This window comes from Piliocolobus tephrosceles, chromosome 7, assembly GCF_002776525.5.
Source record: "Piliocolobus tephrosceles isolate RC106 chromosome 7, ASM277652v3, whole genome shotgun sequence".
Lineage (NCBI taxonomy): Eukaryota > Metazoa > Chordata > Mammalia > Primates > Cercopithecidae > Piliocolobus > Piliocolobus tephrosceles.
Window position 1 is genome coordinate 127,616,645 of NC_045440.1, and position 27,122 is coordinate 127,643,766.

A 27,122-nucleotide genomic window follows, 5' to 3' on the forward strand; every position below is an offset into this window, starting at 1 on the left:
TATAAAGACCTGGATTTGGGTTCCAAAACTCAGTCTACAGGATTGGACAGCTCTTGTTTGGCAGAAGGTCAAATGAGAGGCCTCAGATTTCAAATGACCGCAAACTCAATTCAGGCCAACAGTAGGTCTCAGCCTAAATACAATTGTAACACTAAGCAGTCAATGTTCTTTCATTTGATGCTGATAGAGGTGGAAAAACCAGAGCCAGGCTCAGTTCCTCAGACCACTCCTAATTAGTACGTGTAATTCTAAGACCAACCCCTTGTCATAGGAAATAGTACCCTCAGCTTGCAAATGATGAAACAGAGGTACAAAGAGGTCAAGTAATTTGTCCAACATTACACAACTAGAAAATAACAGAGCTAGAGTCCATATCAGGCGGTTTCTCCCCTGCAGAGCCTGCTGCTAAAAAAATTACTGAGTAATCCCACTAACAACTTTGCACACAAGACCCTTAGGATATTTGAGCCTCATATTGAACTAGATGTATCTCAAGTCCCTGAATGGATCTGAGAGAGAGTGACTCCAAAAAGCTTTGGAGTCAGTCCAAGTTCCAAGTCTGTTCTTTGCTAGTTGGGTGAATGGGCAAATTATTCTCTCTGTGCCTAGTTTAATGAGTTCTTACATGTACTGTAACACATTGGCCCATAGAATAGGGCCATTGCCCTATTCCTATTGCCCAGCCCTAGGGGATCCACTGACGTTGGATTTATATATGCATGGGGTGCCCTGCAGTCAGGCACTGTACCGACTATATGTAACAATCCTACAGCAAAAAGTTACTGTTTCTTTTTAAAAAGAAAGGTCACAAGTTACTACTTCTGAAGGGTCACAACATACGACATGTCAGAGCAAAGGGAAAGAAGGAGCTTGGCTTTGTTCCTTCTCATCTCAACCGCCATGAGAAATCTAATTTCTGCTGAATATCCACAGAGGCAAAGCCAGATGAGGTAGTGGTAGATATAGAAGATGGCCCAAAGAAGAAGAAAGACAAAATGCTCAAGAAGAAACTCAAAGATGATGGAATCCCCAACCTGGCCGTCTTGGAGGTATGTGGGGACACAGACTTCTGTGCCATGGATGGGGAGGGATGCTCAGCAATGAGGTTCTGTTAGTGCTTGGGTCAACCCTAGTCATGCCTTTGTTTAACTGACTTATTTTGTCTTCATCATCATCGATGTAGAGAAGTAAATTTTGATGTACATTTAAGCCAAGACAGGAAGCTTGTTCATTTTCCATTTTCTATACCTTCATATGGAGAAGGGACACAACTTAAATTGTTTAGTGTGGACCTTGCAAATTAATCTACAGCATTTGAGCTCCCCTTGGCTCATCTCTAGGTGCTTGTCATCATCATGCAAATGTGTACACACTCAAGGTAGCAGGAGATTTAACTCCAACTAAAGTCAGCTCCATTAGACCAATCTTAATATTAGTCAGAGGGTATTAGCTAGAGGTATATTGATGGCTATGAAAATTTGAAGTGTGAAAATTATATATATAGATAACCAATTTAGGTAAACAATTTATATAGGAAAGCTGAATAAGTAAATTATACTACCAAATGTAAAACTCAACTCAATTTTGCATTTCCAAAGCATGTATATAATTTTCCACTTGGAAACTTCATGTCTATATGCATTACAATAAAAACAAGTATTCCATCGCTTTATATATGTTAATAATTAGATATTTAATGAACATTATTGATTTGAATCTCCTCAAAGTATTATAGTCTATATCCAACAACCAATGGCATCAATTAGCTCTAAAAGGTTTGTTGTATCTATACTTACATATTACAATTTTTAAAAATTTACCTATACTTTTTAGAATTTAAAAGTTCATGAAAACATTTCATAAAATTCATAGTAGCAGTTTCAGGAGTGCTGAGCCAATCCATGTTCCTTATCTTGCTGAAGATAAATTACCAATGGCCTCAGATTTTCCCAAGGGACACATATCAAGGCTGGTTTTGGAGAATCTTGGCATTTCTCGTTAAATCAATCCTGGGCTTTCCTTCCTCTTAACACAATCTTCTTCCTTTGCCCTAAAGATATATGATGGTGATCTCGAGAGTGAATTCAACAATTTTGAAGACTGGGTGAAAACTTTTGAGCTCTTCAGAGGCAAGTCTACAGAAGATGACCATGGTCTTGATGGAGATCGAGTCATAGGAAAATTTAAGGCAGGTTCCATTGTTAATCCTTTTATTTGGCTCTCCCTGTCCATAAATGTCAGGTATGACTCAATTATGTTAACGGAATTGTGGTGTGGGATGTGTGTAGGGAAAATCCTTAATTTGTACTCAAGTCCGTCTCTAGAGCTCCACAAAACCTAACCCCAGTCTTTTAAGATATTTTTGGTTTGTGACCAGTGGATTGCAACTCAGTCTGGTGAAAAATAAGGAGACAGACTCATTACCTGAAAGGAACACTGAACTTTACTTTGTTCTCTCTACCCCTGGCATACCAAATGTGTGACTTATGCAAGCCTACCAGTTGGACAATTAAACTAATCAGGCAACACCAGCCCTTCATCTGGCAGACTTACAGTGTGAACATCACAAAGTAGTAGCCAGCATTCGCTATAAACATACAACAAGCTGGGCCCTTTCTATGCAGCATGCTATGTTGGAAATAGCACAGGCATTACAGTTTGCCCATCTGGATTCAAATCCTAGTTATAGTACTAACCAACTGCATGATCTGGAACAAAGTGCTTCACCTCCCTAAGCCTCAGTTGCTATGTCTGGAAATAGGAATACTGAAGTCAGGATTGAATGGATAATGGGGGAAGCACTAGCACAGCACCCCACATGTAAAAGGCACTTCGTGTCCCATCTGTTCTGTTCCTCATATAACAGTCCTGTGTGGGGGTGTTAATGTACAATGCCAGTTCATGGGTGTACCATGAAGAAGCTCAGATGCAAGCAGGCTACATAAATTGCCCAAGGACACCCAACTGGCAAATTTAGCACCAATCCAGGTGCTTCAGATTCCCAGGCTGTGCTCATTTTCCCAGCACTGTGTTCTCTGTGGGTTTTGGCGGGACATATGACCATCTCATTTCAGTGGGTTGCATTTTGTGGTTCCAGGGCTCCTTCTGCATCTACAAAAGCCCCGAGGATTCCAACTCTGAGGACAGCAGGCAGCTGAGAATCCAGCAAGGGATTCCACCCAGTTACCCTGTCACAGTGCTGATCAGAGTATACATTGTCGCGGTGAGCCATCCTTGTTTGCTTTGAGGGGGTGTATTTATCTGCTCAGGCTGCCATAATAAAATATATGGCAGACTGGGAGGCTTAAACAACAGAAATTTACTTTCCCACAGTTCTGAATGCCATAAGTCTATAATTAAGTTGCTACCAGGGTTGGTGTCTTGTGAGGCCTCTCTTGCTGGCTTGTGGATGGCTGCCTTCTTGTTGTGTCCTCCTCACATGGCCTTTCCTCTGTGCAAGTGTACATAGGGAGAGAGCGAGCTCTGATATATTCTCCTCTTCTTATAAAGACACTAGCCCTGTCATATTAGAGCAGCACCACTATGACCTCATTTAACCTTAATTACCTCCCTAAAGCCATGTCTCCAACTACAGTCACCTTAGGAGTTAGGGGTTCAACATATGGGGGTATGAAGTTAGGCTGGCAAAACAGACATGTTATGGCTTTTCTGAGCATACAGGACTGTTCTGTCTGTGTAGTTTTATCTGCTCCCTGTGGTTGCCCGTGGCAGGAGAGGGAACTAAATAGGAGAGAAACAGGAAACTACAGGAAAGACAGTTAGGGGGAAGGACCAAGGCAGAACAGGGCAGCAGTTACTGTGAAATTCTCCTCCCACAGCCATGCCTCTGCACTATTGCAGTAGGAAATTTCGCTTTGAATGTGTTTCCAAGAAAGATGTTAACTCCTCTAAGCTTCTTTCTGATAATGACAGCACAAAACTTTGATTATGAAACTTCTCGGCCTCATTAGCAGAAGCTCAGGGCCAGATTTAACGCTCGATCAAAGCAACCATATGAACCCCAGTGCTTCATGGATTTGCTTTAATCTCCTGACCTTGGATGTGGTTTTTGTAATTGTATTTTATTATAATGCTCTTATTTTATGTCAACTGTTTGCTTCCATTGCCTACATTCTTTCAAAGAAACATAAATATAACACAAAATAAAAATGAATTATCCTTTAATGCTAAGGGAGAAATAAATGTTTTTCCATCATGCAGTTCTCAGGTTTCCTTCATCATCCTCTGTATCACCACCACAACCACCACGTGCCAGGGATGTTGCGATGAAAAGAACATAGTCTCTGCCTTCAAAGAGAAGTCACACAGTGTAGTTGGAAAGATGAGAAGAACTGGTAGAGTCATTGACAGTGTTGGGTAGTCAACATGAAACACCACCCTCAGGATGCTTTACACTAACCTTTTCAAAATTTTGTTCAGGAGGTCACTTGTGTTTTGGGAGAAATAGGCGTTCCTTAGGAAACAGAACATATGTTCAAATAAATTGGAGAAATAGTGCGTATTTCCTTCTCCAGCCTTTGAGATTTACAAAGCTCATGAGCACATCCAAGGCTCTGAGCTTTTCAGAAGCAATTAAACCCTATTTGTAATCTTGACCAGCATTTTCTAAACTTTTGCCTCTTATCTTTTTCCCCACTACAGAAAATCTTACAGAGCTAAAGTTCTCTAAGATACAGTTTGGGGAATCCAGAAATAGTATGAACAGTAGGAAGGAGAAGGAAGAATTTCTGTGAACTACAGAGATTGGAGAAAGATGTATCTCCTTATTCATGTATTCATTCAGAAAATATCTACTGCACACCTTTTATGGGTTTAGTACCTTCTAGGCAAAGGCCAGAGAAACAGATCAGGTTTCTGTCCAGGAGGTAGCATGGGGGAGGGAGGCCATGGGCTGGAACTTGAGAACAGGAGGGACTTGAACAAACAGGGAGTCAGAAGGTGGCAGTCCTAGGCAAATTCACGAGTTATGGACAGTCGATACTTTCCATTCATATTTCTAGTAGTTTGATTATGTGTGGTTTGCTCTCATACTAATATTTAATTGATTAAATTATCAAATCTTTTAATTAAAAGAACACTAACAAGTAAAAAAAATGCTACTTAAAACTTGCATAAAGAAAGAAATCAAATTTCCCCACCTCTTTTTTTCCTTACTTAACAAGATACATGGGCCATTTTTTCTAAATTAGTATGTACAGGTCTTCATTCCTCTTAGCAGCTGTATAGCATTTTCTTGAATAAATGTAGTATTCATTTATTTATCCAATAAATATTAGGAAGACCCTGTTCTATGTCCTAGAGGTAAAGTAATGAACAAGATAAACAGTGCTCTTGCTCTCATGGAGATTACATACTAGTTGAGGGTGATGTGAGAATTAGGAAGATATAAAAATAAACAAAGGAACAGATAAATAAACAGCATTCATGTCAGAGATAACTGCTTTGTAAAGAATTAAAATTGGCTGATGTGACAAGAAGAAATGGGAAGGACTGTTTTGTATTGTATTTATTCCCCAGTAATCTACAAATAGATTGCTTATAATTTTTGGCTATTAAACAGTGTTCTAGTGAACATCCTTGAACGTACAGATTTATAGGCTCACACTATTCTATCTACAGGATAGAGTCCTAAATATGGAATTGTTTCTCAGCTTTCATTGCTGCAGAGTTTTTCCATCTTTTTGATACCATTTCTTACCATCCTCCTACTCTGGCCTTTCCTTAGAAAGTATTTGCCTTTGACAGTTTAAGGCCTAGGTTGTCTGGAATCAGACTTTACTCTCAGAAACAGATCATCATTCAACTGGTCAGTGCTAAATGCAAGAGTCACAGGGTCATGGATTCAGAGACCATTAGTTCTGGGAAGGGCCTTCAGGTCTGCCCCATGATTTTACAGGTAGATCTCAGAGAGTCGACATGACTTGCCCAATATCACACACTACTTAGAAATGTAGTAAGGCCAGGTGCTGTGGCTCATGCCTGTAATCCCAGCACTTTGGGAGGCCAAGGTGGACAGATTGCTTGAGCTCAGGAGTTTGAGACCACCCTGGGCAACATGGTGGGACCCCATCTCTGATAGAAAAATTAGTGGGGCATGGTGGCTCATGCCTGTAGTTCCAGCTACTTGGGAGGTTGAGGTGGGAGGATCACTCGAGCCTGGGAGGCATAAGTTGCAGCGAGCCAAGACCATGCCACTGTACTCCAGCCTGGGTGACAGAGCAAGATACTGTCTGAAAGGAAAAGAAAAAAAAGAAATATAGTCATATGTCTCTTAACAATGGGAATACGTTCTGAGAAATGTGTTGTTAGGCTGTTTCAGTGTTGTGCAAGTGTCAGACTGTATTTACACAAACCTAGATGGTATGGCCTCCTACATGATGGTATAGCCTATTGCACTCCTAGACTATAAACCTGTACAGCACGTTACTGTATAGACTACTGTAGGCAATTGTAACACAATGATATTTGTGTATCTAAACATAGAAAAGGTACAGTAAAAAGTACAGTATGAAAGATTTTAAAAAAAGGTACACCTGTCTAGAGCACTTGCCATGAATGGAGCTTGCCAGACTGGAAGTTGCTCTGGGTGAGTCAGTGAGTGAGTGGTGAGTGAATGTGAAGGCCTAGGATGTTACTCTTTGCTACTGTAAAGTTTAGAAACACTGTGTACTTAAGCTACACTAAATTTATAAAATACATTTGTCCTTATTCAATAATAAATTAACTTTAGCTTACTATAACTTTTTTACTTTATAGACTTTTAAGGTTTTTTAACTTGACTCTGGTCAAAACACAAGCACATTGTTCAGCTATATACAAATATGTTCTTGACATCCTTAGCTGATAAGCTTTTTCCTATTTTTAAATTGTTTTATTTTTACTTTTTAAACTTTGTTGTTAAAAAGTAAGACACACACACACACACATGCACGCACATTAGCCTAGGCCTATGCAAGATCAGGATCATCAGTATCACTGTCTTCTGCCTCCACATTTTGTCCCACTGGAAGGTCTTCAAGGGCAATCACATGCATGGAGCTGTTATCCCTTATAATAACACCTTTTTCTGGATGACATCTGAAGGACCTGCCTGAGGATGTTTTACAGTTAACTTTTTTATAATAAATAGAAAAAGTACACTCTAAAGTTCAAAAAGTATAGTATAGTATAGTAAATAAACCAGTAATATCATTATTTATTGTCATTGTCAAGTATTACGTACTGTACGTGATTGTATAGTCTTATATGACTGTTAGCACAGTAGGTTTGCTTATAGCATCACCACAAACATGTGAGTAATGTGTTGCACTACAACACTGCAACAGATATGATGTCCCTGGATCATAGGAATTTTCCAGCTCCATTATAATTTTACAGGACTGCCGTCGTACATGTGGTCAGTCCTTGACCAAGACATCATAAAGAGGTGCATGACTGTAGAACTAGAACTCAAACTCATGCCTTCTGCCTCCCGGTCCAGCATTTTTCTCGTTTTTCTGTGCCAAGAGCTTCTTTCCAACCGAGGAGATGACTCCAGAGAAAGTTGAACTTGGGCAAAGCCAGTAATTTTTCTTTTTAACAGCAAAATGCAGATGCTAAAGTAGTGGCTCTTAACCTTGTCTTCACACTAGAATTATCTAGGGAGTTTTTCAAAAGCCCAAAGCCCTGGCCCATTAAATCAGACTATCTAGAGACAGAAGTCAGGCATTAGCATTTTTGAAAGCACCCGGGTAATCCCAGCATACAACCAACGTTGAGAGCTATTGAGCCAAAGACATTTTCTTTTTCCTTTCTAGGCATTTAATCTTAGTCCAGCTGATCCAGATGGCAAATCAGATCCCTACATTGTGATCAAGCTTGGCAAGACAGAAATCAAAGACCGTGATAAATACATCCCCAAACAACTGAACCCAGTATTTGGAAGGTCAGTGGCCATCTGGGCTGTGTTTTATTGTCCTTTCTGCGCCTGCTCCTGCTGTGTTTCTGTGGGGATGGTGTGTGCATGTGTGTGTTCCTGGGTGAAATGGTGCCAGGAGGTTAAATGCTGGCTTCTGCTCTTGGTAAAAACCAACCAAACCTATGTCCATGGAGCAGGGTGGAATTCTTCCATGGTCCCCTGAGGAATTTGGTGGTACTTAGTGATCTCCTTACCCATAGCTTTCTTTACTATAATTTTTTTCTCTTACTTTTTTTTGTGAACTTAAGTAGAGAAATAGATACCCACAGCTCTCTAATTACCATTTTCTGGATTTTAGATTTAATAGGCATCTTGCAGGGTCACTGGATTCAGCCTTGTGCTTTTGAACAGGGCAGAGATTTCCTTTTTATAAACAAGGCAGCCAAGGTCTAGGGAGGTTAAGAAACATATTCAAGTTCAAATGACACAATTGGGGGATAATGGGCCAGAAGTTTAGTCTTTTGTCTCCTACTAAAGGGATTTTTCCATCATATCATTTTGAGGTTCATTTGAGGTGACTCCTGAGGTCAAAAAGTTGAACTCTGTCCTCAAGTTGTGCTTTGTTTTCCTGTAAAGTGTTAAAAGCTACTGCATTTGCATAAGGGGATTAGGCATTTGCCCGCTCACAGCAACCCTGCCATGCTCACTGATCCTATAATAGGATGTGCTATGCATTGCTGTTCCCTGTTTGAGTTTTTGCACCCATCGTTCACTCTGGAATCAAGGTGGCCTGGGTTTCATTCTGCCACATACAAGCTCTACAACCTTGTGCAGATGGCTTAACCTCTCTGTTCCTAGTTTTCCTGACCTGCAAAGCAGCAACAGTGACACCTAAATCTCAGATTCCTTTAGAAGATTACATGAGTAAAGCATCTAGCACATCACATTGGCTATGCCAGCACACAATTGACACTCAGAACACATTAGCTCCCTTCCTCTCCACCTTGGTAATTGTGGTAGCAGCGGATACATCTTTAGTGTGTTTAATTTCTTTTTTCTTGAGTTTCTTGAGTAAGCAGGAACATAGGATAAAATCTCCATTGGCCCCATTTAAATTCATTTACACATCTGTGATCACTTTGCAGCCTCTGACATTTAATCAGCACTAGCTTCTTACATTTTATTGCTCCTGAGGAAATGAGGGCAATAAATGATCTTGCCTGTCCAGATTAATGCGAATGACAGTGCTAGGGGAACTTACCCTTGCTTCCCTCATCTAGAGATGACTTTTATCGTCACCTGCCGCTTAGGTAACTAGTGCTTCAGTGTGACAACCACTTGGCACGCTTTTTATGAGCTACTTTCACCACAGTGCCATGAACTAGACTTGTTTTACTACCTGCTATATGGTTATGGCAAACAAGAGGATGATGAAGTAAATGTTCCCTCCTCCCTCTAATATTGCAGCACCTCATCCAAAAGCTCTCCAGATGTGGATGTTTTGTTGGATATGTATTTAATTTTTACTTAGGAACAGAAGTTGCCAGCACAATCCCACAGTGTTCCAGCAGGGAGAGTAGAGGATTCTTGTGCCTGACCTGGGGTCTGTGGAATCCTTCCTCATAACTTCAGCATCTCAGTATCAGTGTGAGGGTGTCACAGCCTCCAAACCCTGGTGCCCTGGTATCTTGCATTGCTTTACCTTTCTTCCTAGCCTCTGACATGGATTAGATGTTTATGGATTTATTGGCCATCTCCCATCTCCCCACTAGAATGTAAGAAGTATTTGAGCAAGGACTTAGTCTAGTCTGGTTAATGCCATATCCCCAGCACCTAGGACAGGGCCTGGCGCACAGCAGGTGCTCACTATGTATTTGTGGAATGAACAGATAGATGGATGGATGGATGGGTGCATGGGTCAGTGGGTGGCTAGATGGACAAAATGCCAGTCAGTTGTCCGTGGGATTTAATGGGGCCCTATCTCCCCATCATCTTGATATGGTGCATGTCTATAGGCTTTGACAGTTTCTTCCTCATGGCTCTTATGGTTTCCCAGAATGTTTCCCATTGTCTCCACCACCTTGATAATTAACCATAAAGCAAAATGAGATCCTAAGGAATTGAACAATGGGTTAATAAACCAGCTCTATCTCCCCTTACTCATTCACATCTGCAGGACTTTGTCCTTGCTGTGCCCTCACCATGACATGCCTTTCCTTTTCTTGCCCACCTGCAGAACTTCATTTATTCCTCACAGTTACTGGGAATCCACCATGTGTCAGGCACACTGCTAAGTGCTGGGACACAGTGAGGACCAAGCCACAGTCTGTACCTTCAAGGTGCCCACGAATATTGAGAGAACATCAAATAAATGTGTGATTACCATAGGCTGCTGCAAGTCCTGTGAAGACCCTGGGAAGGCATAAGACCATCTTGGAAGTGATGAGGGGGTGGGAAGGGATGGGTATTCTTTGCCCTGCAAAGTTCAGAGTGTAGGGAGGATGTGATGTGGCAGGAACTGTGGGTATCAATCAGGGTTCCACCACAGGAAGGGACCTAGCAGAGGAGAGAGAGAGAGAGAGAGAGAGAGAGAATTCCCCAGGGCTTCCTTAACAAAGTACCATAAACTGGGTGGCTGAAACAACAGAAATTCATTCTCACAGTTTGGGATACTGAAAGTGTGATGTTCTGGGCTGCTTCCTCCTGCGGGCTGCATGGGAGCCTCCATTCCCTGCCTCCCTCCCAGCTTCTGGTGATCTGCTGGCAATTCCTGGTGCTCTCTGGCTGGTAGATGCATTGCTCCAATATCAGCCTTCATCTCCACGTGGCCTGCTCCCAGCATCTCTCCATATCATCTCCCTCTGTGCACATCTGTCTCTGTGCCAAGTTTTCCTCTTCATAAGGACACCAGTCATATTGCATTAGAGCCCATCCTAATGACCTCATTATAGCTTGATTACCTCTATTAAGACCTCACTTCCAAATAAGGTCTGATTTTGAGGTGCTAGATCTGGAGCTTCAACTTATCTTTTGGTGGAGACACAATTCGACCCGTAGCAATATATGCTGCTTTTCCTCTTTATTATGAGATTATTGTTTTTGCTCTTAAGGGTTTTCAAGTGGTTAGAAAAGGCCTACTTAGATTATTAAGGAGAATCTTCTTCAATTAAAGTCAACTAATTGTGGATGTTAATTACATCTACAAAATGCCACCATAGCAACACCTGGATTAGTGTTTGATTGAATAACTGGAGACTATAGTTGAGTCAAGTAGACACATGAAACTCACCATCACCCTGTGAGTAGATTGCAAATGTTTTTTTCTTTCCCATCAGGTTGTCATTTTGGTGACAGACTATGTGCCAGCTACTGGAGAGGTATAAAGGGTGCATGACCCTGTTTCCATGGAACCTATGCCCCTATGGAGGAGGCAGGGAATAAAAAAAAAATCAGGCAGATATAAAATTGCCTGTACGATCAGGGAGCTTGACCTGGTTGGGAAAATGGCTAAGATTAGAAGTTCTGCAGATCTGGAGCACAGAGAACTTCCATTTGCACTCAAGGCTCAGTCAAAGAGTCATCTCTGTGAAACCTTCCGTAGTCACCCCTCCCTAGACAGGTGTACTAGTAACACCCTGCCTATAACTCTGTTGGAGCTCCTGCCACCTGATTTAGCCATATTCTTATTTGCCTTCCCCACTGGAAAGAAATTGTTTTACTTATCTCTTAAAAACTGCAGTGCCTGGCACGTGGTAGACACACAATAAATACTGAATGAACAAGTGAATACATTAAAGAATGAATGAATGACCCAATGAACAATGGAACATCGTTCCTCTGAAGCTCAGAGGCTCTTCGTTCTTTCACCAAGTCTCAGTTTTGGCCCATTTCATGATGCATTCTATTTTCCCAAACTACCCTTGCATCTAGGGATAGTACCTCACTGACAAGTTGGTATAAGGCTAATTTTTCCCTGGGTGACTGGAAGTTCAACCATAGTGGGCTGTTTTTGGTAACTTTTTTTTTTTTTTTTTTTTTTTTTTTGAGATGGAGTTTTGCTCTTGTCGCCCGGGCTGGAGTGCAGTAGCACGATCTCGACTCACTGCAACCTCTGCCTGCCAGGTTCAAGCTATTCTCCTGCCTCAGCCTCCCAAATAGCTGGGACTACAGGCGCCCACCACCATGCTGGGCTAATTTTTGTATTTTTAGTAGAGACAGGGTTTCACCATGTTGGCCAGGCTTGTCTTGAACTCCTGGCCTCGAGTGATCCACCTGCCTCGGCCTCCCACGGTGCTGGGATTATAGGTGTGAGCCACCGCGCCCGACCCTGTTTTTGGTAACTTTTATTGACAGCTTCGTTTGAAATTTATGTGAGATTAATATGTGGGCCCACAGCTTGGGGAGATGGGCCAGGGTGATTAAGTCTTCTGCCATGGTTGCCAGCAGGAGTTAAACCCTTAATAAGTCCTTCCAGTGACAGTAATGGTGATGGCTCAGGGGCACATGGCTGGAGGCTTCCTTGTGATGCACCTGCAGAGTATCAATTACAGTTTAGAATGTAAATCTTGGAGTTCAGGCAGGCAATACTGTGCCTTCAGATGGAATACAGATTTCTTTCCCACACAACCATATCCCTGGCCTGCTAGAGCCGCTTCTGTCAGTTACAATCACTGGAGCTGTCCAGCGTCTCTGCTTTTTTCTCTCTGAGGAGGGTTAATTGGCTTGGGCATGCTGCAGTTGCTATGCCTGCTTCACTGGGGAGTGAGTGTCAGGGCTAAGTGGATCTGACCATTAGGGCAGCAGCCCAGACAGCCCTGTGGACATGCAGGGAAATAATGGGCTCGCATTCTCCTTGCTCCCCGTCCTTTCTGTCCACTGCTCCCAGCCCAGCCCATCCTGTACCAGAGCAGACGGTTTAGACAGCTGGAGAATACTGCTGTGTCCTTGATTTTGTTTTCAGGAAGCCATTTCCCTATAATGTAGAGTTTTGCTTAACATTTAATTTTCAAGTACCAGTCCCAATGCAGGAACTCAGTAGCATGGATAACTTATCATCACAGGAAATCCAACAGCATTAATGCTCCTTGAGACAACTTGCATTGGTGTGGTTTCATGGAAGGAGCATTGAGCTAGGAATTAGGACCCTGGCACTTAGATTGGCCTGATTGATGATCTTGGGCAAGTCGTGAGTGTTCTCTAGATTTCAATGTCCTTATCTGTAAAATGAAGGGATTGGATATGGTGATTTCTGAGATCTCGTATGGGTCACAGAAACATTTATTTTGTGTGTACTCTCTACAGGTCAAGTGCAGGCTCCAGCAATGCAGAAACCAAAAAAAGAAAGGCAGGTCCCTGTTCTCAAGGGGCTCATAGTCTTGTAGAGACAGCACTTTGGTCTTGCAATTCTATGTTTTTATAATTTTTCATCCTTGATAAGGTTTTCATTTAAAATAAATATAGCTAGTATTTGTTGATGAAGCAATAATGGAGGGGAAGGGGAATGGCAACATACTGGGCACCAGTTGAATGCCTGAAAGTAAAGTACGTGTTTTATAGAAACAATACTGCCTTTAAACCCTATGCTAAATTTATAAAGAAGACATATATACTCATTTATAATATGGAGGTTAAGATGAATTAAATAACTTTCCCAAAGTTTTACAATCAGGAAGTTACAGATTCAAAACCAAAATTAAAAATCAGTCCTGTTTGAAACCAAAATCCAAAGTTTTTCCTCTCCGTCACCCTAGTTGAAGACTATAAGATGTGGCCCATGAAAAGGGGAGATTATTGGCTATTTGAAATTGATAACAGAATTGAAAATTATTTGTACTGCAATGAAAAATTAAACCAAACAAATATCTGCTAAGTATTAACTGAGTTGCTGAGTGTTTCATGAGTTCACATGAATAGCGGGCTAGCTAAAAGTGAAGCTGGGAATGGCTCCCTGTGTCACCAAATTTTACTGACTCTTGAAGTCTCTGCTTGGACCACAGGTCATTTGAGATCCAAGCCACATTCCCAAAGGAGTCCCTGCTCTCCATCCTGATCTATGACCATGACATGATTGGCACAGATGACCTTATTGGTGAGACCAAGATCGACCTGGAGAACCGCTTCTACAGCAAACACCGAGCCATCTGTGGCTTGCAGAGCCAGTATGAGATGTAAGTTCTTTCTACCCGGGAGACACTTGGTATTCTGAAGCTGTTGTAGCTTTTAGGGCTCCAGACTCTGCATCCCAGTTGTTGATCTCTAGGAAGGCCAGACCAGGCTCAGCTTTAATGTCTCAAATGGGCTCCACATCAGCAGAGCTGGCTGCTGTTGGGGAGACTCTGTTCAGTGCATTTGAGAGTAGTGGTGACTGGGGAGGCAGCTCTGATTGAGAACCAAGGGCAGGTTCAAGAGTCAAGAGCTAGACGTATGTGTTCACTGAGTCAGATGTGCCTTGAAATAAGGTTCCCCTGGTGGAGAATAATGCTAGAAGAAGAAGAATTAATATAATACAAATGCCAGTGTCCAAGCTAATTATAACACTTATGTACTTTTGATAAAGCACTTTACATGGAGTATCTCATTGAATTTTCTGAACCACCCTTTGAGGTGTTACCCACATTTTACAAATGAAGGAAGAACTGACCCAACTTTCACTCTTTTTTCAAATGTATTTTTAATTTTTGTGGGTACATAGATATGTGTGTGTGTGTGTGTGTGTGTATGTGTATGGTATATGACATATTTGATACAGGAATACAATGCATAATAATCACATCAGGGCAAATGGGATATCCATCACCTCAAATATTTATCCTTTATATTATAAACATCCAATTATACTCTTAGTTATTTTAAAATAGACAATAAATTATTGACTATAGTTGCCCTGTTGTGCTATCGGATACTATATCTTATTCTATCTAAATATATTTTTGTACTCATTAACCATCATCCACTCTCTATCTCCATGAGTTCAAGTGTTTAAGTGAGAACATGCAAAGTTTGTCTTTCTGTGCCAGGTGTATTTTACTTAACCTAATGTCTTTAATTCATTTTGATTTTATTTTTGCATATGGTGAGACATAGGGGTCTACTTTCATTCTTCTGCATATGGATATCCAGTTTTCCCAGCATCCTTCTGCATATGGATATCCAGTTTTCCCAGCATCATTTATTGAAAAGACTGTCCTTTCTCTATCTTTTTGGCATCTTTGTTGAAAATGAGTTCACTGTAGATGAATAGGTTTATTTCTGGGTTCTCTATTCTGTTGCATTGATTTATGTGTCTGTTTTTATGCCAGTACCATGCTCTTCTGGTTACTATAGCTCTGTAGCATAATTTGAAGTCTGTAGCATAATTTGAAGGTAAAGTGATTCTTCCAGTTTTGTTCTTCTTGCTTACAATAACTTTGGCTATTCTGTGTCTTTTGTGGTCCCATGTAAATTTTAGTATTGTTTTTTTCTTTTTCTATGAAGAAGGTCATTGGTACTTTGATAGAGATTTCACTGAATCTGTAGATTGCTTTGGGTAGTATGGACATTTTAACAATACTGATTCTTCCAATCCATGAACATGGAATATGTCTCTGGTTTTTTGTATCCGCTTCCATTTCTTGCACCAATGTTTTATAGTTTTCATTGTAGAGATCTTTTCTCTCTTGAAGTTTATTCCTAGGTATTTTATTTGTAGCTATTGTAAATGGGATTACTTTCTTGATTTTTTTTCCACATTGTTCACTGTTGCCATATAAAAATGCTACTGATTTTTGTACCTTGATTTTGTATCCTGCAACTTTACTGAATTTATCAGTTCTAATGGTTTTCTTGTGGGATCTTTAGTTTTTTATTTCAAATATAAGATTATATTATCTACCCACAAGCATAACTTCCTCCTTTTCAATTTGGATGCCCTTTATTTCTTTGTCTTATCTGATTGCTCTAGTTAGGACTTCCAGTTCTGTGTTGGATAACAGTGGTGACAGTGGGTATCCTTGTTTTGTTTCAGATTGTAGAGGAAAGGCTTTCAGTTTTCCCCATTCAGTGTAATCCTAGCTGTTGGTCTGCTGTGATGGTTTTTTATTGTGTTGAGCTATGTCCCTTCTATACTCAGTTTTTTGAGAGTTTCTTAAATTATGAAGGAATGTTGAATTTCATCAAATGCTTTTTAAGTGTCAATTGAAATGATCATATGGTTTGTGTCCTTCATTCTGTTGATAATGATGTATCACACTGATTGATTGTGTATGTCAAATGATCATTACATCCCTGGAATAAATTCCACTTGATCATGATGAATGATCATTGTAAAATGATGTTGAATTTGGTTTGCTAGTATGTTGTTGAAGATTTTTCTTGAACATTTTTGCGTCAGTGTTCATCAGAGATATTGGCCTATAGTTTTCGTTTTGTGATGTGTCTTTGGTTTTGGTTTCAGGGTAATACTGGCCTTGTAAAATGACTTTGGAAGTATTTCCTTTTTCTCTGTTTTTCAGATTGGTATTAGTTCTTCTTTAAATGTTTGGTAGAAATCAACAGTGAAGCTTCGGATCCTGGGCTTTTCTTTGCTAGGAGACTTTTTATTACAGCTTCAATTGCATTACTTGTTTTTGGTCTATTCAGGTTTTGAATTTCTTCATGGCTCAATCTTGGTAGGTTGTATGTTGCTAGGAATTCATTCATTTCTTCTAGGTTTTCTAATTTATTTGCTAATATATTTCTAAATTTTCCTATTTATTTCTAACATATCATTAGTAGCCCCTAATAATGATTTGAATTTCTGCAGTATTGGTTGTAATGTCTCCTTTTTCATCTGTAATTTTATTTATTTAGGAGTTCTCCCATTTTTCTTAGCCTGGCTAAAGAGTTGCCAAATTTATTTATCTTTTTGAAAAACCAACTTTTCATTTTGTTAATCTTTTCATCATTTTTATCATTTTAATTTCATTTATTTCTGCTCTGGTCTTTACTATCTCTTTTTCTACTAATTTTGGGTTTGGTTTGCTCTTGATTTTCTAATTCATTAAGATGTATTGTTACATTACTTATTTGAAGTTTTTCTACTTTTTTGATGTGGGTGCTTATTGCTATAAACTTTCTGCTTAGTACTGCTTTCATTGTGTCCTGTAAGTGTTGGTATGTTGTGTTTCCATTTTCATTTGTTTCAAGAAATTTTTAAATTTCTTTCTTAATTTCTTCATTGTGCCACTGGCCATTTAGGAGCATATTGTTTAATTTCCATGTGTTTGTATAGTTTCCAAAATTCTCTTATTATTGATTTTGAGTTTTATTCCATTGTGGTCAGAGAAGATACTTGATATACTTTCAAATAAAAAAAAAATTTAAGACTTGTTTTGTGGCCTAAAGTGTGGTCTATCCTTGAGAATGTTCCATGTGCTGAGGAGAAGAATGGGTATTCTGCAGCTGTTGGATGAAATGTTCTACAAACATCTATCAGGTCCATTTGGTCTACAGGGCTGATTATGTCCAATGTTTCTTATTTGGTGTCCTCTCTGGATGACCTGCCCAGTGCTGAAAGTTGGGTGTTGAAATCTCCAGCTCTTATTGTATTGGGGTGTATCTTTCTCTTTAGCTCTTTGCTTTATATATCTGGGTAGTCCATGGTTGGGTGTATGTGTATGCAACTGTTATACCCTGTTGCTGAGTTGACCCCTTTATCATTACATAATGACCTTCTTTGCCTCTTTTTATAGTTCTTGTCTTGGAATCTATGTTGTCTTATAATAAGTATACCTACTCCTGTTTTTTTGTATCCCATTTGCATATCTTTTTTTAATCCTTTATTTTTAGTCTATGTGTATCTTTATTGGTAAAGTATGTTTCTTGTAGGCAACAGATTATTCGGTCTTGTGTCTTTTATCCATTAAGCCACTCTGTGTCTTTTGATTGGAGAGGTTAGTCCATTTATAGTCAATGTTATCATTGTTAAGTAAGGACTTCTTCGATTTAAAAAAATTTTTGATGGTTTTTGCTGTCTGCTCTCCCTTCTTGTCTTCCTTTTAGTGAAGGTGATTTTCTCTAGTGGTATATTTTAATTTCTTGCTTTTTTATTTTTTATGTATCTGTTGTATGCTTTTTTTATTTGAAGTTACCATGAGGCTTGAAAATAATATAACCCATGATTTTAGACTGGTAACAGTAACTGCATAAACAAACAAAATAACAAGCAAAAATAAAACTGATGAAAACTCTATATTTTAACTTTATCTCCCTGATTTTTAACTTTTTGTTGTTTCTACTTATTATACTATGTCTTCAAAAGTTGTTGTAGTTATTTTTGGTTGGTTCATATGTTCATCTTTCCACTTAAGATATGAATAACTAATACACCACAGTTAGTGTTATAACATTCTGTGCTTTTCTGTGTACTTACTATTACCAGTGAGCTTCCCACCTTCATATAATTTCTTATTGCTCATTGACATCCTTTTCTCTCTGATTTAAAAACTTCTTGTAGCATTTCTTATAGGACAGGTCTGGTGTTGATGAAATCCCTCAGAGTTTGCCTGGGAAAGTCTTTATTTCTCCTTCATATTTAAAGAATACTTGTCCTAGATATACTATTCTAAGCTAAAAGTTTATTTTCCTTCAGTACTTTAAATGTGTCATGCTGCTCTCTCCTGGCCTATAAGGTTTCCATTATGAAGTCGGCTGCCAGACATATTGGAACTCCTTTGTATGTTATTTGTTTCTTTTCTCTTGCTGCTTTTGGGATCCTTAATTTATCCTTGACCTTTGGGAGTTTGATTATTAAATGTCTTGAGGCAGTCTTATTTGGATTAAATCTGCTTGGTGTTCTATAACCTTCTTGTACTTGAATATTGATATCTTTCTCTTAGTTTGAGAAGTTTTGTTATTATCCCTTTGAATAAACTTTCTACTCTGATCTCTCTCTCTTCCTCTCTCCCCCCCCCCCGCCCCCACCCACTTTAAGGCCAGTAACTCTTAGATTTGCCTCTTAGAGGCTATTTTCTAGATCTTGTAGGCATGCTTCATTCTTTTCGATGGTTTCTTCTGACTGTGTATTTTCAAATAGTCTAACTTCAAGCTCACTAATTCTTCTGCTTGATTAATTCTGCTGTTAAGAGACTCTGGTGCATTCTTCAGTATGTCTGTTTCATTTTTCAGTTCTAGATTTTGATTCCTTTTAATCACTTTAATCTCTTTGTTAAATTTATTCAATAGGATTCTGAATTCCTTCTTTGTGTTATCTTGAATTTTGTTGAGCTTCCTTAATGCAACTATTGTGAATTCTCTGTGTGAAAGGAAACATATCTCTGTCTCTCCTGGATTGGTCACTGGTGCCTTATTGAGTTATTTTGGTGAGATCATGTTTTCCTGGATGGCCCTGATGCTTGTGGATGTTCGTCAGTGTCTGGGCATTGAAGAGTTAGGTATTAATTGCAGTCTTTGCAGTCTAGGCTTGTTTGTATCCATCCTTTCTGGGAAGGCTTTCCAAATATTTGAAGGGCCTTGGGTATTATAATCTAAATATTTGGTTACTGCAGCCATATCTGCATTAGGGGATACTCTAAGCACAGTAATACTGTGGCTCCTGCAGACTTGTAGAGATATTGCCTGGGTGGTCTTGGGTAAGGTCCAGGAGAATTCCCTGGATTACAGGCAGAGACTCTTGTTCTCCTCTCTTTTCCCCAAACGAATGGGGTTTATCTTTCTGCACTCAGCTGCCTGGAGCTCGGGGAGGGGTGACACACATACCCAAGTGGCCGCCAACACAGCACTGAGTCTTGCCCAAGGCGTGCAGTGGACCGCTGCCTGGCTACCACCTATGTTCACTCAAAGCCCAGGGGCTCTTCAGTCAATGGGTGGCACATCCAGCCAGGCTTCTGTCCTTCCCCTCAGGCCCCCAGCCCCAGATGGGTCTGGAGATGCCATCCGAGAGCCAAGGGCTGGAGTTGGAAACCTTAGGAATCTACCTGGTGCTCTATTCTACTGTGGCTGAACTGGCACCCAAACCACAAGATAAAGTCCTCCCCTTTCCTCAAGCAGAGGAGTCTCTCCCCATGGCCACCACTGCCCCAGGCCCATGGTGAGTACTGCCTGGCTACTGCCAATGTTCACTTGTGGCGAATGTTGCCTGGCCTATGTCTCTCCCTTCAGGGGAGTGGGCTGCCCTCTGGCTTAGGGCAAGTCCAAAAATGCCATCTGGGGCCAAGGCCTAGAATCAGGGTCCCCAGGAGCCCACTTGGTTCTCTACCCCATGATGGCTGGGCTGGTGCCCAAGCTGCAAGACAAAGTCCCCTTTGCGCTTCCCTGTCCTTTCCTCAAGCAGAAGGAATCTCTCCCCATCGCTACTATGGCTGAAAATGTGCTGGGTCACACCTGAAGCCAGCACTGCTCTGAGTTTCACCCAAGGCCAATGGCAAGTACTACCTGGCTCTCACTGCTGATTATTCAAAGCCCAATGGCTCTTTAGTCAGCGGGAAATAAATCCTGCTAGGTCTGGGTTCTTCCCCTCAAGGCATCAGGTTCCCTTCTGGCCCAGATTATGTCTAGAAATGTCTGGGAGCTGGGGCTTGGAATGGAGGCCCCAAGACTCTACCTTGTGCTGTATTCACTGCAACTGAGCTGGTGTTCAAGGTGCAAGACAAAATCCTCTTTCCTCTCCCTCTCCTCAAGCAGAAGGAAGTAGAGTCTCTCCCGGGCCTGTGAGCTGTGCTGCCTGGGATTAGGGGAGAGGTGGTGCGAGCACGCCCATGGCTGCCCCAGCTGGTATCTCACTACGTCATGTGCACGCCAAGTCCACGTGCTCTGAGCTCAGCACAGCAGTAGGATTTGCACAGGAATTTCAGTCCCTGTGGCCAGGACTGTGTTTCATGTTTATTTAGGACCCCAGAGTACTTTAGCCCGCGGTAGCAGAGTTTGCTGAAACTCAACTCAGGTTCCAACAGCTTGGATGGACAATTTGCCTGTAGCTAGGGTTGGTCTAAATGCTCCTTCCATGCGCACCAGCTGAGTTCTGAGTTCTGTCTGGTGTGTGTTTCTACTGTGACAGGGCAGCACTGAGTTCCGATCCGAAGTCCCAAAATTATTGTGCTCTTCCTTCCCTAAGTGGACAGATCCTCTCTCCATGCCACAGGGCCACTGCCAGGGAATGGGGGAGAAGTGGCATAGGCAATTCGACAGTGTCTTTCTTACCCTCTTTAGTGCATCTTTGCTTAATATCATGTTAAAACCAGGTACTGTGATTGCACGCCTGATCTTGTGTGTATAGTTTCAATTTGGTGTTCCTCTGTCTCCCTCCCCCAAACTCTCACTTTTTACAAATATTTTGAATGCTGCTTAATTTTAAAATATAGACTACCAGCTTTTTTTTTTTTTTAAAGCATGTTGTACGGATAGCTTAAAAAAAATTAAGAGTATGGTGTAATTTTAAATATAAGACACACTCATTGATATTAGAAAACACAAAGTACAAAATAATTCTCAAATTATTCCACTCATGTAAAACTTCTTGTGTAGTATTTCATTTTCAATATGTTCCATGCTATTTTCTCCCTAACTGGACTCTACTATCCATGCAGTTTTATAACGTGCTTGTTGTACTTACCCTTATATCCCAAGCATTTTATGTCATTAGATATTCTTTATAGTCATTATTTCAATATATCTATAGTATTCAATCATAGGAATTACAAGATGGTAAAACCAATTTGCCTTCCTGAATTTTAGGGCATTTGTATTTTTCTTTATTCTGTTACAAATATTGTTGCTATGAATGTTCTCATACAAAAGCCACTGCACACCTCTCTGATAATTCACTTAATATTTATGCAGCAAGGTGGACTGCTCCATTAACAGGAATGCACATTTTGGGACTTTTAATACATATGCCCCAATGGCCCTCCAGGGGGTTGTGCCAATTTACACTGTAACAGACTCTGAGCGCCTATATCCTTCATGGCATGATTTCATACAGTCTCTCTTTCTGATCTGTTCTGCCTTGAGCCTAGAGAGCCTGTTTAGTTTTCAGTCCCTAGTGGAACCATATGCCTCTTGGGGGATTTACATAGCTTTCCAAGTGCCTGAGAGAATTCCATTCAGACAGCGATTAGCTGTTCTCACTCTGAAATTGGGGAAGGAAACCACAGGAAAATGGTACATCTTTTGTTCAGAAGAATTTCCTGGCTGACCTGTTAGGGAGCAGTATAGTTGTTTGGGGACTTGCAACCTTTATTCACTGAAAAGTTTTTAAAACAAGACAAGCATGCCTATTTCTGGGAAGGCCTGTGTGTGGCTCTGGAACTGGCTTGGATGACTGACCTTTTCAGGATTCTCTGGCATAATGTGGGGAAACTACTTGTTAGCTCCATTTTATAAGCCATGTTGATTTGTTTAAATGCTTAAACAACTTAAATTCTGATGAACCCGGTGTCCCAATGAGCAGAGACATCAAGCTTATCTTGGTCCTGGCTTGTAGGGAGTGCTGCATTGCAAATTAGTAATTTTAACCAAACAGCTAGTTTTTAAGGAAAGAATAGGTTGAGGAGATTTAAAAACTTATCACTGATTAGAGAAACAACACATCAAGACCTTATCTGTGACATGGATATATACTATGATTTTGGCAAGGTGGTAGGGTAGGGAGAAGGGAGGGAAGAAGCAGAGGCCTTGATAGGATGAGTCTGGCTTTTCTCTTGGAATAACAGCAGCCGAGTGGCTGTCCTGCTAGGGACTTAATAAAACTAAACAAATATAACCTGCGAAGAAATGCATAGAGACAGAAAGTATGACTAAAGACATACCTGCTACTGTTGCTCTTCTTTTGAAAATCCTGATTCTAGTGATATTTTTGGCTATGGGACATCTAATTGTAAAAGTAAGGTGGCTGGGCACGGTGGCTCATGTCTGTAATCCCAGCACTATGAGAGATTGAGGCAGGCAGATCACTTGAGGTCAGGAGTTCAAGACCAGCCTGGCCAACATGGTGAAACTTTAAGTCTGCTAGGGACTTAATAAAACTAAACAAATATAACCTGCAAAGAAATGCATAGAGACAGAAAGAAGACTGGTGATTGCCAGAGCCTCTGAGGGGTGGGAAAGAGGAGTTAACTGCTTTCTGGATACAGGGTTTTCTTTTGGGTTGTACCTCACTGGGAATATCCTAAATGCTACTAAATTGGTCAACTTTTAAATGGTTAATTTTGTTGTGTGAATTTCACTTCAATTTTTAAAAAATGAGAAGTACATTGCTTAAAAAAAAAAACCCACAAAAACAAAACAACAAAAAAGCTACCTTCAAAGGATTTTTCTGTTAAGCTACTCAGAAGTCTCGCCTTTCAGGCAAGCTGTGTTTGGCCAGAAAAGAGAGAAAACAAAACCCCTAGCCCCGGGTACATAGAATAGCAAGTTAAATCTGAAGGAAACTGCACAAATCATACTGGGTGGTTCTTCTGGGGACCTCAAAGTGTATCCTCCCTCCACTTTTCAGAGAAGGATACAATGCCTGGAGAGACACGTCCAAACCCACTGAAATCCTCACCAAGCTCTGCAAAGACAACAAGCTGGATGGACCCTACTTCCACCCTGGGAAAATACAGATAGGAAACCAAGTCTTTTCCGGAAAAACTGTCTTCACTGAAGAGGACACTGGTAACTCCCTGCAAAATGCCTGCTGCTGTTGCTCTTCTTTTGAAAATCCTGATTCTAGTGATATTTTTGGCTATGGTGGCCAGGGACGGTGGCTCACATCTGTAATCCCAGCACTATGAGAGGCTGAGGCAGGCGGATCACTTGAGGTCAGGAGTTCAAGGCCAGCCTGGCCAACATGGTGAAACACTGTCTCTACTAAAAATACAAAAATTAGCCATACGTGGTGGTGGGTGCCTGTAATCCCAGCTACTGGGGAGGCTGAGGTACGAGAATCACTTGACCCCAGGAGGTGGAGGTTGCAGTGACCAGAGCCAGCCTGGACAATAGAGCAAGACTCAGTCTCAAAAAAAAAAAAAAAAAAAAAAGCATGCTCATAGGTAGAAAGTGTGGAAAGTAAGGAGAAGAATGAATATCACTCATAATCCCCAAGTTCAGACTCAACCACGCTATTCACTGGCATATTTTCTTGCACTTGTGTGTGACTTGAGAATATATCACATTTTTACAGAATTATAAATATATAGTTTTGTGTCCAGCTTTGAAAATTTCCAATAATGATTCTCCTTTGTTCTTTGAAATGATTAGTGATGATATGCCTTTTCATGGCTATGCCATTTACTTACATTGTATTCTTTTTGTAGTGACAATGCTACAATGAACTTCCTTATACATACATTTGTGTGTTTCTGATATTTCTATAGTATAGGTCACAGAAGTAAAATTGTTGTGTCAGAAGGCGGGCAATAGTCTTGAAGTGAATATTATATAGCATAAATAATTGAACACAACCCAAATTACCCCCATAAATGTTATACCAGTAACTATCCTATTTTAACACCAAGTAGTAGATTTTCCACATGAACATCCTGGGACATAACACTCCCAGAGAGGCTTTCATACATTTAGAGTGAGGGAAAAAAATCACACTCACTTTAATGATACAGAAGAATTCTCGTACTGTCACACTGTGTTAGTCTGTTCTTGCATTGCTGTGAGGAAATGCCTGAGACTGTGTAATTTATAAAGAAAAGGGGTTTCATTGGCTCACGGTTCTGCAGGCTCTATGGGAAGCATGGTAGCATCTGCTTTGCTTCTGGGGAGGCCTCAGGAAACTTGCAGTCATGGTGGAAGGCAAACGGGGAGCCCGCATGGCACTCACATGGCCAGAGCAGGACAAAGAAAGTGGGGAAGTGCTACACATGTTTTTTTTCTTTTTTTTGAGATGGAGTTTCATTCTGTTGCCCAGGCTGGAGTGTGGTGGCATGATCTCGGCTCGCTGCAACCTCCACCTCCCGGGTTCAAGTGATTCTCCTGCCTCAGCCTCCTGGGTAACTTGGATTACAGGTGTGTACCACCACACGTGACTAATTTTTGTATTTTTAGTAGAGTTGGGGTTTCACCATGTTGGCCAGGCTGGTCTTGAACTCCTGACCTCAGGTGATCTGCCCGCCTCGGCCTCCCAAAATGCTGGGATTACAGGTGTGAGCCACCATGCCTGGCAGTGCTACACATTTTTAAACAATCAGATCTTGTGAGAACTCTATCACGAGAACAGCACTTGTGCTAAATCATCCATGAGAAACTGCCCCCATGATCCAGTCACCTTCCCACCAGCCCCTACCTTCAACACTGGGGATTACAGTTCGACATGAGATTTAGGCAGGGACACAGACCCAAACCATATCACTCGCTCATGTATTTGATGCTGTAAAGTGTCCTACATATGATTCAGTACTTTTGATACAATGAGCCCAGTTAAGGGCATGAGATCACTGCATCAAAAGTATTGAACCATATGTAGGATACTTTGACACTATGTTGACCCCTACCACTTTGATACCAAGATTTCCTTTTACCTTGTTATTTCAAGCCCAGAAACTCATTGAAGGTTCTTACATACAGATTATTGATATTAATGATATATTGAGAAAAACATTTATTCACAATATACTCTATTAAGTCAATTTAGTTCTTTGGTCAGTATTCTACATGATTAAACAATTACCACTTTTTTTGCCCACTAGAAGTCTGAAATTATGTTCATAAGATTAGTTCCTGGCTTCTTAAACTTTAACAAAGATTTATTCATTGATTTCTTGTGTGTCTCTATCAACTTTTACTGATTGTAATTATTGCCATTGGGAGATTTTTTGTGGCCCCTTTATTTTTATTATTAATTTCTGTGGGTACATAATAGGTATTTATATTTATGGGATAAATAAAACATTTACACAAGCATGCAATATATAATAATCACAATCACATCATGTAAAATGGGGCATTGTGGCCCCCTTTTTTTAAAGACAAGTTCAGTTTTCCTATAGCAGATTAGGCCATTCTAAACTTTGTCAATATTTTATTCAACAATTTTTGTCTTGTTTTGTGAGTATCATTTCCACCTGTGGTTTTTATTATGAATAACCAACCTTCTTTGGTAGAATGGCGGATGAGAGGACATTTCCTGTGGGTGGGTGTAGGTAGGAGAGAAATCTAAAGCAACCGTGAGAAGACAAAAGACGTCCCTATGGATGGACGTTGTGCCCATTGAACCACCTCACTTTTAGTGCCACCCTGATTTTCCAGGCCCTCTCACAGCATGTTAGCAAACAGTTGTGGAGCGAACTCCAAAAATGTACCCTCTCCAGTACCTTGAAGCCATGTTTGTGATCTGTAGATCTTTAGGGGGTGGGTGGAGCCCCTACTCCAGGACCAAGACTGTTCTCTGGGTCTTCTTGTGAACTAGTCTAATTTCCCTCTCTAAACTTTCTATCTCTTTCCCCTTCCCTTCTATCTCCGCCTCTTTCCATCCTTCATCTTTTTCTGTTTGTTTTTGTTTTTCTTTCCCAGTTCCTTGGTACACCTATTTATTTATTTTGAGACAGAGTCCCTGCTCTGTCACCAAGGCTGGAGTGCAGTGGCGCGATCTCAGCTCACTGCAACCTCTGCATCTCGGATTCAAGCGATTCTCCTGCCTCAGCCTCCTGAGTAGCTGGGATTATAGGCGCCCGCCATTACACCTGGATAATATTTTGTATTTTTAGTAGAGACAGGGTTTTGCCATGTGGGCCAGGCTGGTCTTGAACTCCTGACCTCATGTGATCCACCCACCTTGGCCTCCCAAAGTGCTGGGATTACAGGTGTGAACCACTGCACCCAGCCCCTTGGTACATTTAAATAAGCCTCTAAGTGTTTAAAAATGCATATGGCAGCCCATCACTGTCTCCTTGCAGGAACACACACCTGACAAGTTTGTCTTTCTTTCCTGCAGATGAGACAGTGGAGTCTTATGAACACCTGGCCCTCAAGGTTTTACACTCTTGGGAAGATATTCCGGAAGTCGGGTGCAGACTGGTTCCCGAGCACATAGAAACTCGGCCGCTGTACCACAAGGATAAGCCAGGAATGGAGCAGGTAGTGGGTGAGACTTTTCTGGCCCTAAAAGTTAATCTTGTGTACCATAGGGTAATGGTTTTCATCCAGGAACAATTTTGACCTTCCCTCAGGAACATTTAGCAATGTCTGGAATCATTTTGTGTTGTCACAGGTAGGTGGGGTTGCTACTGGCATATAGTGGGTA

The 27,122-nt window shown here is 40.8% G+C and overlaps 1 protein-coding gene across 1 annotated transcript in view; it reads left to right on the plus strand.

Annotated features, from left to right (window-relative positions):
* The window catches only part of FER1L6 (fer-1 like family member 6), a 180,925-nt gene that overhangs the window by 129,739 nt on the left and 24,064 nt on the right, over nucleotides 1–27,122 (plus strand). Inside the window, exons 28-34 of the mRNA XM_023223018.2 lie at nucleotides 934–1,049; nucleotides 2,057–2,188; nucleotides 3,098–3,223; nucleotides 7,818–7,945; nucleotides 13,915–14,085; nucleotides 23,385–23,545; nucleotides 26,814–26,956. Coding sequence (XP_023078786.2) covers nucleotides 934–1,049; nucleotides 2,057–2,188; nucleotides 3,098–3,223; nucleotides 7,818–7,945; nucleotides 13,915–14,085; nucleotides 23,385–23,545; nucleotides 26,814–26,956 — 977 coding nt within the window. The remainder of the gene's footprint in view (nucleotides 1–933; nucleotides 1,050–2,056; nucleotides 2,189–3,097; nucleotides 3,224–7,817; nucleotides 7,946–13,914; nucleotides 14,086–23,384; nucleotides 23,546–26,813; nucleotides 26,957–27,122) is intronic.